This window comes from Argopecten irradians, chromosome 5 (genome assembly GCF_041381155.1).
Source record: "Argopecten irradians isolate NY chromosome 5, Ai_NY, whole genome shotgun sequence".
Lineage (NCBI taxonomy): Eukaryota > Metazoa > Mollusca > Bivalvia > Pectinida > Pectinidae > Argopecten > Argopecten irradians.
In genome coordinates, this window is record NC_091138.1 from 21,779,548 (window position 1) to 21,791,976 (window position 12,429).

The 12,429-nt window shown below is 34.0% G+C and overlaps 1 protein-coding gene across 3 annotated transcripts in view; it reads left to right on the plus strand.

The window, feature by feature from the left end:
- Positions 1-709: 709 nt before the first annotated feature.
- Positions 710-12,429, plus strand: part of LOC138323212 (Golgi-specific brefeldin A-resistance guanine nucleotide exchange factor 1-like) — a 30,623-nt gene continuing 18,903 nt past the window's right edge. For 2 of the 3 annotated variants that reach the window (XM_069267628.1, XM_069267630.1), the window contains exons 1-15: positions 710-975; positions 2,147-2,326; positions 2,692-2,823; positions 3,345-3,463; positions 4,709-4,817; positions 5,279-5,388; positions 5,617-5,862; positions 6,191-6,373; positions 7,084-7,258; positions 8,743-8,963; positions 9,759-9,857; positions 10,455-10,649; positions 11,140-11,302; positions 11,507-11,641; positions 12,177-12,304. In XM_069267628.1, the coding sequence (XP_069123729.1) occupies positions 2,158-2,326; positions 2,692-2,823; positions 3,345-3,463; positions 4,709-4,817; positions 5,279-5,388; positions 5,617-5,862; positions 6,191-6,373; positions 7,084-7,258; positions 8,743-8,963; positions 9,759-9,857; positions 10,455-10,649; positions 11,140-11,302; positions 11,507-11,641; positions 12,177-12,304 (2,184 nt within the window). In that variant the 5' untranslated portion in view covers positions 710-975; positions 2,147-2,157. The remainder of the gene's footprint in view (positions 976-2,146; positions 2,327-2,691; positions 2,824-3,344; positions 3,464-4,708; positions 4,818-5,278; positions 5,389-5,616; positions 5,863-6,190; positions 6,374-7,083; positions 7,259-8,742; positions 8,964-9,758; positions 9,858-10,454; positions 10,650-11,139; positions 11,303-11,506; positions 11,642-12,176; positions 12,305-12,429) is intronic. The other variant, XM_069267629.1, reaches the window with a different exon arrangement.

Sequence of the window (12,429 nt, forward strand, 5' to 3'; positions counted from 1 at the left end):
GGTAAACTTCTTTTTCAAATTGTTTGAAAAATTAAATCTTTTAAATACTGGTTGAATATCAAGTCCACGAACTATTGTGTTTAAAAAAGATTTTTTTTTTCCAAACATTTTATTTACATGTTGTATTAAAAATAACCACACACACACCCAAACACTTGCTGTACGGTATACAATATATGTAGCATGGTCAAATTTATTCAACTTCTGGAAACAGTAAATAATAAAGAATTATCTTTTTTTTAATATTGTTATGGACACCAAGGAAGTATATCACTTATAAATCCTTGTGGACACGAAAGAAGAATAAATTCTGTTTAAATTAAGATGCTCCATCGCTGACGAATGGTATTTATTGTCTACCAAAAACATTTTTCTTCAGTTACATATAATACTTACTTTACACCATTTCCACCTTTGAAAAGTTAGAGTTTCTAATTTTATTTCAATATAGAAATATTAAAATAGCAGTAACGTTATGTATGGAATAAACTACTGATTGCGCATGCACCAAAAGCAAAACAAACTATTTTATATTACTTTTTTTGTTAATTAGACATATATATACACCATTAAACACAAACTATTGTTCAAATGATGAACATCGTTCAAGCTCTGTCGTCGGTGGAAAAAAGGTAGAAACATCATCTACAGCAGTACGTAATAGGCTACATAACCACGAGTTACTTCCCTTGAGCGGTGTTTTCTTCGTAAAGAGGCGAGATTGTTCTCCACGTCACATTATGTGACATTAATCGCATCTGCATGTAAAAAATCTACGTTCCAGATTGTTGCATATCCGTTGATGATTATTAAGATGTAATGCCGAACACATATTGTATACTGGATACCGAAAGGTTTTGTTCTAATTTACATCTGGACCGGATCATATCGCGTAAAGATGTGAAACTTCTTTGGTCGGCCATTTTCAAGAATTTCTGTTAAGGATTACCAAAAATATTGTTTATTTTTAACTTGGTAGGTATAATTCAATGATAATACACATAATATACGTGTCAATGATTTAACATTATGTCGTTTTCGTCAGTGTTTTGAAAGTATAAAGAAAGTATGAAACTAGTGGACTATTTTAATATCGAAATCGTCAATTCTGAATTTGTGTGACAGTCAAATTATACATAAACGTAATGACACTGATTGAAGTCATTACATATGGCTGACAAGACCAGATATCTATTTTTTGCCATTACACAAAAGCACTCGGCCAAAAATATGCTAACATTTTAGCTTCACCCATTGGTTTAATCCCTATTGAGATTCCTTCCCTAGACTCTTTTATATTCGGACATCTGATAGATGTCTCTCGTTGGGAGACATCTATCAGACGTCCGAATATAAAAAGTCTAGAGGAGGAATCTCAGTAGGGATTACCATTGGTTTTGTGTTTGAAATAATTAACGCTGTACATGTTCTAAGTGACTTGTACACGAGCTAGTGCGGTTTCGCCAGTGCTGGAGAAATCTCATCAGCTGCTTTACAATTAACAATTTACATAAATCTTTAATAGTGAAACATTTAACAATAAAACAAAAGCCTAAATCTAGTTATACATAGAAAAAACCTGCTGTAATGACAGTACTTTTACTTGGGCCTACCATAATGTACCTTGATCAAATTAAACCCCTTTTTTCCGTGTAACACTTAATTAGCATATATGGATATATGGAGAGTAAAAGATGGATATAAAAAGAAAATAATATATGTGATCTATGAAGCTTTTGTATGACACATATGTATACTGTAAATGAATTATTCATATTCTACACATGAATAATACAAATATACATATAGCGCATGTACTTCAAACAACTTGCAACCAAAGGAAAATTAACGCTGTACATGTTCTAAGTGAAGGCATAGAAAAATTATACCTGAACTTGGATGATGGAAACACTTTTTTAAGAATAAAAATTAATGTATAATGATGAAGAATGTAAATACAAGCAAGTGATGCAATTGCTTTCAGAAAATAAAGATATAGTTTTTCCAGAGTATGGATAAGGTGGATCCTCATGGAAATAATCTTTATATAAAATTAATGTCTATGAAATTTGAGTTCATTTAAATAATACTTTCCAGTATTCTTTAGACAGTTTTCCTCTTTAAAAACGTGATTTTACTTTTCTAGAACCTGTCAATATGGAACCACCAAAGAATGGTATCTACATCATACAGGGAGAAATATCCCTGGTGGTCACAGCCATGCGAAGGTCATCTCGCTGGTCATCACATAACCTTCAAGATGAGGAGGCTGATCCCTTACTTGGTGCCTTCTCACAACTGAAAGATGTTTTAAATAATATCACAGGTACATTACATAATTCATGTTGTGTGCTGAATCTGGTTTAGAATCATAAGATGTACATTGATGACCCAATACAATGAACAATTCACAAACCATTATACAATATAGCATGAAAGCTGTTCAGACTAAAGAAAGAATGGAAAAAACATTATCAATTCACTAAGAAATAGTTCATACTCAAATTAAGGATCCTATTTTACCCACTAAAAACTCCATACAAAGAAAATATCTTGCAGTAAATTTGCTGGTTAATTGCCCATAAGAGTTAAAGTTGAACTCCCTTCCATGTCAATTATATATTGCATAAAAAGCACTTGTCCAATACCCTGACAGTCACTTCAATCTTTGGTTTATCTCTATTCATTTAGATCTAGATGAAATTGAGCCCAATGCATTCCTTGGACCTTTTTTGGATGTCATCCGATCTGAAGACACTACTGGCCCGATCACAGGACTGGCTCTAACGTCGGTCAACAAACTTCTCTCCTATGGACTTCTGGGTAAGCTTTTTAGGAATTCTGTATTTGACTTTATAATTGACCAGGTGTAAGTAAATTTACTTTGTGAAAACAAAGATTGCTTTCTTCCAGAATATAGTCTGGAAAAAATATTAAATCTGTTAGTCCTGAACTTTTGACTGTTTTTACTAAACCAAATTTTCCCTGTAAAGGTTTGATTGTGACTTTAATATATTTTTCTAAGTGCACACACCAAAAAATTACTCATTGTAGTATTTATGTTTATGTAGGTAAATAACACTTAGTAAAAACTCATTCTATATATAGGGGAATCTTCCTTTCAATATTTATCTGTTAATAAAACAAGTTTACAACATCAAGAGAAAAAAACTACGAAAAAGTAACCTCACAATACTATTAGGTATAATTACAAAATATAGTCTCAAATGATGCTACAAATATACGTATATCATTCTATTGGAATTGTGACTTCAATGTTATAAAATGCAGCAATATGAATAATTCCTTTTTCTATGTGTGTCTTCTTTTGAAATTTTTCAAAGAAGCCACAACAGATTCAACTCCAGCTGCTGTAGAAAATATAGCGGATGCAGTCACTCATGCCCGCTTTGTGGGGACAGACCCTGGCTCTGATGAAGTTGTGCTCATGAAAATATTACATGTAAGATATTTACCTGTCACAATATGTTAAAGGTAGGTTTCGCCCAACCAACTAAATATTTTTTTTTGTGAAATGCGATAAGCGGAAGAAAAGATGAAAAAACATATCAAAACATCTCAATTTAATTTCTTTATGTGTTTGAGATTGAACAAATGTGTCTTGAATACAAAAATTGAAGGCAGACAAAATAATATGCAAATGAAGCTGCGATGGATTGCGTTGTCGAAGTTTGGCGCATGCGCATTGTCACACACTAAAAGTAAACAAAATGGCTGAACGAATGTGTGTGAGATGAAAAAAATATATCTGAATCGGCAACAAAGTGGAGGAAATTATAAAGAATTCGGTAGCACCCTAGGATATCTATAGGGATTTAAATTCAGAGATGGCATGTAACAATAGAAGAAACAGAAGCCACATCTCAAGCGGAACTTGCCGGGATCTGTTGGGACTCGTGTAATGGCATTGCACGTGGTGAGTGAAATTTCAACACATATGCCAGCGCACAAACAGCCGCAGACTAACTACATGTATATTTGGTGTACAAAGTTAGCGAGCGTATGTAAGTAACATGAAGTGTTTTAGATTATATGATAGGTATAAACAGTCCCTCGCACTTCGATTTGTTGTTGTTGTTTTTTAACTAAACATGCTGTGGCAAGACTGTCACTTCTATCTGACATTTTGTTGCACGCTTCCGTTTGTTGCTGCGGCCTCGTTTTGGAAAAAATACGTCATGTTCTATGTAAAGCTTGACTTCGCTCTATTTTTAGAGAAGTATTTTCCTGGTCAAGCTAGGCAACTGACCACCCATATTGTTCGCTGTATGCATTGAAAATGATCTGAAGATTATATCTATGTATAGGATAAATTTCAACTTCGTAGTCTTTATATTTCATTGGGCGAAACCTACCTTTAACATATAAGTCTACTAACAGGGACTTTGTTTGCCAACAACTTAATTCTTCCTTGAACTTGAATTTGATCAAACACTGTGGGCATAGGCAATTCATTGGATGTGTACAGTTAGTTACTGAAAGGAATATTAACCATAGCTTACTTTCCTCCATAATTTTCTTTTTAGATGAAGTAAGAAATTTATTATGATGTATAAAATTGATACTCTTGCTCGTTGTGTGAAATGTGAATGTGTAGTTTTACTTGATGGAAAAACAATTAAGCGTATTATCTTCTCATAAATGCTTGTTTTTTACATGAATTATAATTGTAAAATATTTGCTGCAGGTGCTACGTACATTGTTACTCTCACCAGTGGGCGTCCTTCTCACCAACGAATCTGTATGTGAAATCATGCAGTCCTGCTTCAGAATCTGCTTTGAAATGAGACTTAGTGGTAAGGATAAAGAACCTTTAACACTAGGCCCCAAGATCATGAAACAGTTTTCAGTCCACAAGTCTTCAGTTAACACTCAGCCAAGCGTGATGTTACAAAAAGATACATCAATTTGGATTGGCTAAGCAAAAACTTAACTTTAAGACTGTTTCATGATCCTTCATCCTGGTGCTACTGATCAATATTGATTTCATAATAACACCATTGTTTATTAACATACTTTGATTATTGTCTTCAATCTGTCTGTACATCAATGATAATACTGATGTAATAATATTATACATGTGACCTTGGATGGTTTGATGTTCATAATAACCACTATGACTGATGTCTGTATTATGGATTTACAATCATTCTTTCAAAACACTTTACAATTTCAGTACATTTACAGAGTAAAACAAACAAGCTTTACCTGAAATAATTGTTTAGTCTGTTTATGTCTCATTTCTCTATTCCTATAGAGCTTCTAAGAAAGTCGGCAGAGCATACTTTAATGGACATGGTTCAGCTGCTCTTTTCACGCTTACCTCAATTCAAAGAGGACCCAAAGTGGGTGGCAAGTATGAAAATGGTAAGTGAACATGGAAATATTTTATTTTCGGCGACAGTAATTCTCAATCCTTTTGAAGTGATAACTTAGTTAAGCACATAACAAGTTTAATTACACAAGTCTGTATCACATGATTCTAAGTTCAGTTGATATCATGTGGTTTTAACTTGGGAATAGAATTTTATAGGGGGAGATGTTGTTTCTCTAACACTGTATTTTGTATTCAGACTGATTTGTTTGATTTTGTAGTTAAAGATGAGAACCGGAGGAGTGGACTCCTCGAGACATGTGAGGAAGAAGAGGTCGCCTCGCCCCAGACAAAAGCGCACCTCTCCCAAACCAAGCTTACAGCCTGGGGGCCCTACCGATAGGACTGAGAGCGGGGATAAGGCAGCAGAGGCAATCAACTATGTAAATGCTCCAAGAGAGAGGCTTGCTACAACACCTGGCACTCCGGGGGAGGAGGGCATCTTTGATATCACTAAACAGTTTCAGGTAAAAAGACAAGGAAAATATAATTCTGTCAGGTTTAGTTCAACTTAAGATTGATAGTGTGAATTTCACTATTTATATTTCTGTAAATATACATAGTGAAATTCACAATATCAATCTTAAGTTGAACTAAACCTGACAGCATTTTTATACTGCATACTTAACGAAATGTCAAAATACAGTATGCAAGATTAGAGATATACCAGATTATCTTGATGACGTTTTTCAAAAAGTAATAACTTTATTAGTATACTAGTGCCTCCCTAAAATGTATTTTTAATAGTATACATATAGACTTTTACATGTTTGGTTATATTTCTGAATTTCTCAGGATGCCTCGGAGAGAGAAAGACAGGAAGTAGAAAATGAAAATGCTGAAACTCTTCCAACAACAAACGAAGAAAATCCTCTTCCAGTGGAGGAGAGCTCTGAACAAGGGGAAGAACAAACTGAGAACTCAACTCCGCAAGTTACGCTCTCAGTACCAGAAGAGGAAGAAATGCTATACAATCGAGTAAGTTAATAAACTTTTGAGTTTTTGTGAATGGATACTTGGATCGTAAAATAGGACCATTTCCCAATCTTTTTTTTCTTTGAAGATATAGTATAATCTATAGGGTATCAGTCTTGTCTTTATCCGAATGCTGTTATGGGATTTGTAAGCATAATTAATATTTCATATTTATATATTATGTATTTATATTTCTGTAAATATACATAGTGAAATTCACAATATCAATCTTAAGTTGAACTAAACCTGACAGCATTTTTATACTGCATACTTAACGAAATGTCAAAATACAGTATGCAAGATTAGAGATATACCAGATTATCTTGATGACCATTTTGTGAATGGATACTTGGATCGTAAAATAGGACCATTTCCCAATCTTTTTTTTCTTTGAAGATATAGTATAATCTATAGGGTATCAATCTTGTCTTTATTCGAATGCTGTTATGGGATTTGTAAGCATAATTAATATTTCAATATAAGAAAAGTTATTATATTAAAATATTTTCTATAATTATATACATCTTACTGAGATTAATAGGCTTAAATGTCAATTCACCAAATGAACAAATGTTAAACAGAAAACTGCACCTGGAATCTTTAGAAAAATACTCTGAAAAAGCAAATGTACATAAGAGGTATTCATGATAGCGGGATTGATGGTGAGGTCTGATTCACATTGCCCTTTACTGAATGCTCTTCTCTCTATACAGAAGTGGAGTGAGCCGGAGTTGTTTAATGAAGAAGGAGACCAAGTGAGTCTGGTGTCAGAAGCTGGAGATGACAGTGAATCGGTACAGTCTGCTGCCGATGTGTCCGACAGTGCTGCCCAGGACGACTATGTTAACCCCAGAGGGGTTCGGTTTACTCCACATCAGTCTCGTGAAGGTAGGCTTCTTACTCAAACAATGGTTAAGGACATTTCCAGATTTCCAGAATTTATGCTTGAATTTGAAATTATTACTCCAAATGCTTGGATGTCTAAAGGTCACTTATTTGTTATCAGTTATGTTCTAGTTTCATTGCTTTATCAGGGCTAGCTCTGGGTCAAAAATTGGATTCGCCAATTGAAATTTGGGTATTCTTCACGGGGACAATTTTTTGTATCTTCTATATTGATTAAAAGAAGGGGAAACAAATTAATGTCAATTAAACATGTATTTCAATCTTAATACCTTTATATTTTATATATCTTTTATTGAAACATATATATAAAAAATACTGGGCTTAATTGAATGGAAATATTTACTTAATTTTCATCACAACAGAAGTACTAAATCTAAAAAAAAAAACTGTGTCAAACCTGTTACAGTATCAGTTGAAATAATAAAATATAGATCTAATTTGAGAGAGAGAAAAAGTGAAAATTTCTTTGATATTTAATTGATTAAAATGTATTTATATTTACTATTAATATTTTTTTAATTCTGGAAAAAAAATTCCCTTTCTATTTTTTTAAACATGATTTTTAATGAAATCCTGAAGTTGTACCAATTCGGGCTGACTATTACAATTATCCAAAATGGCGGCCATTACGATTGCAAACTTTGTGACTTGGGGACAGTTAGGCCTATTAAACATTAAAAACGTGAGTAAATCATTTACAGTAATGCTCACTAGCTGTAATCACAAAATATATTGAAAGGCCAGGTAATTGTTTTCTAATGGTGGCCAATTGGCCGATGAACTTCAGCTGTAATACGCACGTGTGACACTACCAAGCCCAGGTGGAAACAGACCCAGGCAGCTAATTAGGATCTGGGATCTGGGTGGTGGTCAGGGAGTGTTCACACCTCTTTTGTTTATCTAATTATCAAGCCAGTGCCCAATTGTCTGGTGTATGGCTATAATTGGCGAATTTCACCGTATGGAAACGTCTGTAGTGGGAGGAAAATTTTGGGTTCATGAAAAATTCTTCTTTCGCCAATGCTGTTTTTAAATCGCCAAATGCATTTCAAATTCACCATTGGTGCCTATGGCGACTGACAGCGCGAGCCCTGTTTATATTCTAATTGATATATGTATACATGCATTTACATTGCAGTTATTTAGGGTACCAGGTAATAAAACATCACTCAGAAAGACAATAAGGAAGAATATGCATGACTATAAGACAACTTTTACTGTTCATTATACCATAAAATAGGTTATATCTCGATAAAATGTTATAACATTCGTTTTATTGCTATGGGATGGATATATATATAATTTTTGTATGTCTCTTCATAAAAGTCTTTAATTTGGTCTAATTTTGTAACAGATGGTATGTCAACATCAATGATGTGAAATCTGTTTAAATGCTATTTGTTGATCTAGCATAAATTATAAAAAATTACGGTCAATTACAGAATTTCTGATTGAAACCTTTGTAGGTTCAGCACCATTAATTCCCTATGGCCTGCCATGTGTTAGAGAGTTGTTCCGCTTCCTGATTTCTCTGACCAATCCACTTGACCGTCACAACACAGATGTTATGATTCACATGGGCCTGAGCCTTCTGACCGTGGCCTTTGAGTCTGGTGCTGACCACATTGGACAATACAACTCCCTCTTGTTCCTTGTCAAAGACGAGATGTGTCGACATCTCTTTTTGGTATGTAATCCCAGATAACTGTAATGATGTAATGAATTAATTAGTTTATGACAATCTAATTAAAATTTAGACTTATAGCTCTGCTCCACTTCTGCACTCTAAGTTAGGGATCTGTCTCAAATTTCTTTTACAGATTCCCCGAGGGCCCTTCTTGTGTATATTACTTTTTCAGACTCATTGGTGAACAAGATGGCCGACAGGACGCCATCTTGGATTTTGATAATTGAAGTTTGTTACTGCTATATTTCAGAACGTAAGGGAGGGGTCTGTCTCAATTTCATATGTAGGTTTCCCTAGTGCCCCAGTTGTGCATATTGTATTTTGGGACCCATTGGTCAGACATAAATCATTCTTTGGTGTGTGCCAAGATCCCTCTGAGATCTCTGTACTTCGAAGAGAATTAACCACACCGAAGATTTCATAGGCAACACATTGATTGGCTAACCATAGGGGTCATGCTGAGGTGACCCAGAACGGAGCATCGTTAGATCTTGCATTGGAGCGTAATGTAGAGTATCGTAGTGGAGCAGAATTTCAAGTCTAGTACTGAATAGTTCATTGTACTTATAATTAGTCAATCTTGTCTAACATTTATTGTAGCAAACCGTGTAATACTCTGTATATGTTATTTGATAAAAGCTGATATATGTTCAAATGTCAACAGATTCTTGAAAAACTTAAGATTTAGATTAGATTTAGAAAAAAGAAATTTCCTTTATTGATAATTTTTCAACTAATTTTATATAAGGTACACCCATGCATACTGTTTCCTGATGTGGAAAATGTTTAATTTAGCTATTACAGTCGGAACGTTTATCGCTGTTTTCTGCTTCCCTGCGTGTATGCTTCCTGGTGTTTGAGTCTATCAGAAGTCACCTCAAACTGCAGCTAGAGGTAAAATCCCTGTCTCCTTGTTTAAATTGTACTCAGACATTGAACATCTTTTATAGTATCTTGATGTAGAAAGGACAAAAATATTGAAAAAAATTTGTTAAATTTGAGTAAAAACTGAAACAAGATATTGAATATTTTTGTTAGATTTGAGAAAAAAGTTAAATAAAATATTGAATATTTGTTTGATTGAAGTAGAAACTGCAGGTATTAAATTTAGTATTTTGCATGAGGTTATCTGAGACTTGTAGTGTAATGGAAAATATTATTTTTATCTTAAATCATTATATATCAATATTCAAATGTTTTCATCTTACAATCTTTGAGAAGAAATTAAAAGAGCACAGTGAGTGGTCAAAGTACATCTAAGGACATTCCTGATTTTTTTTTTATTTTAAGTTTGCCAATGGTTTAAACAAATGTTTAGGAGCCTAGGAGTAGGATATCCATTCATATAATATTGTAAGAGTTGTTCCCCTTAGGCACTTAAATTTAAATGTTTACAGAATAATCTATGTATGTTAAAGCAAAAAAGAGATTTGAATGTAACATTAATTAAGTAAATGACTTAAACATAATCTTGAAACCCTTTTCTTTCAGATGTACCTAACAAAACTTACAGACATCATTATTTCCGAGTCTCCGAGGATATCTTTTGAGATCCGTGAGATTGCTCTGGAATCCATTGTTCAACTGTGGAGAATTCCGGGCCTGGTGACAGAACTCTACCTGAATTATGACTGTGATCTTTACTGTTCCAATCTGTTTGAAGACCTTACAAAGCTTCTGTCCAAGGTAAATTATTAAGTGTCAAATGGGTTGAAATGATTTATATCAACATAGATTATTAACTTCAATTTGAATGTTAATGATAATTATCTAGTATACATTTTTAGTTAGGTATACTGTCAATTTGAAGCATAGTTGTCCTTTATGACATATGCTGTTAATAGGGTATAAAATAAAAACCAATTCAGCCAACCAACGAATTATTGAAAATGAAAACAGTTACTCTTATACCAACAAAAATGTGATTTTCTTGTTGGTACAGGTTCCCTATACATGTATTAAGTCTTAGACTTCAAAAGACTTTGAGAGATTCTGTAATTCTGTTTTAGAATGCGTTCCCTATACTAAGTCTAAGGCCTTAAGAGATTGTGTAATTCTGTTTTAGAATGCGTTCCCTGTACTAAGTCTAAGGCCTTAAGAGATTGTGTGATTCTGTTTTAGAATGGGTTCCCTGTAAGAAGTTTAAAGCCTAAGAGATTCTGTGATTCTGTTTCAGAATGCGTTCCCTGTACAAGGACTTTTCTCCACCCACCTTCTGTCACTGGATGCTCTACTGACAGTAGTTGACAGTATCGAACAGCATTGTCACAGTCGTATACTGACAACAACGAAGAAAGCCACTGACACGGAGGTCAAGGTCACAGAGGAAACAAGTGAAGGTGAGCAGAATCGGATCGAAAAGGATATGTACATAGATAAATTGGACGAATATTAGAATTACCTGGTATAATCCTTGATGTTGTCCATCTTGAGAGTTTGGAAGCTTTAAATGAGTGTGTAACCATCTTTGTTGTTTCCTGAGTGATTCTGTTAATCATTCTGCCAAAAGTACCTTGTTCTGTAGATTTTTCTACACATTCCAGGTGACAAGACCGAGGAGACAGCCCCTGTAGATAACACAGAGCAGAACAAACCAAGTGCTACCTTACAAGGTCCCCCTACATCAGGGTACGCCATGGGACAGCGGATCCTTCAGACAAAGGAGCAAGCCCCATCAGGTAATGTCTACATACTGAATCTGTGGGTAATCCTGAGGTAAAGGTGATAGCTGAGAATGTCATGGGTCAAAGGAACAAAAAGAAGATTTTTCTTCATCAGTAATTTGAAATTTACAGTTATACATGAACATGCAAAGTTTCAAGAATTATGCTCTATTTCAATTTTGAACTAGATGTTTATTAGCGAGGATAATCATGTTAATGGGACTAATATTAGTGGTATAAAATGTATATTCAATCACCAAAACCTAGTTGCGTTAATGTCAAGAAGGGGTAAATATTTTTCATTGGTAATCTTTGAAATTTTCATTCCCAATATAGATATTTACATGCATATATATATATATATATATATGTATCCACAATAGAACCTAACATTTTAAGGCTTTCTATGATGTTAAGCTATAAGGCTGGTTCATCATAACCTATATTTTATTCCTAGACATCTAACCTTTGGTCAGAATATTCCAACAAGGGATAACCCTATTTACAAATCAATAGAGTGTAAATGATGGTAGTTAATTATTCATGTTAGATGCACCCAAACCGGTCAAGATAAAGGATATGGGGAGGAGAGGTCCACAGATACGGCCAAACAGGATGAAGGCATCGGTCAAGATACCAGACACAGAGGAACTATCTACAGTCAAACACAAGAAAAAAGTAGGTAAAATTACAATCTAGTATTTGATAGCTATTTATTTACTCCTTCAGAGATTATTTTGAAAATCTGATTCCCTCAAAACCACTTGAAAATAGTGGATACAAATCTTGAATATTTTGGAAGT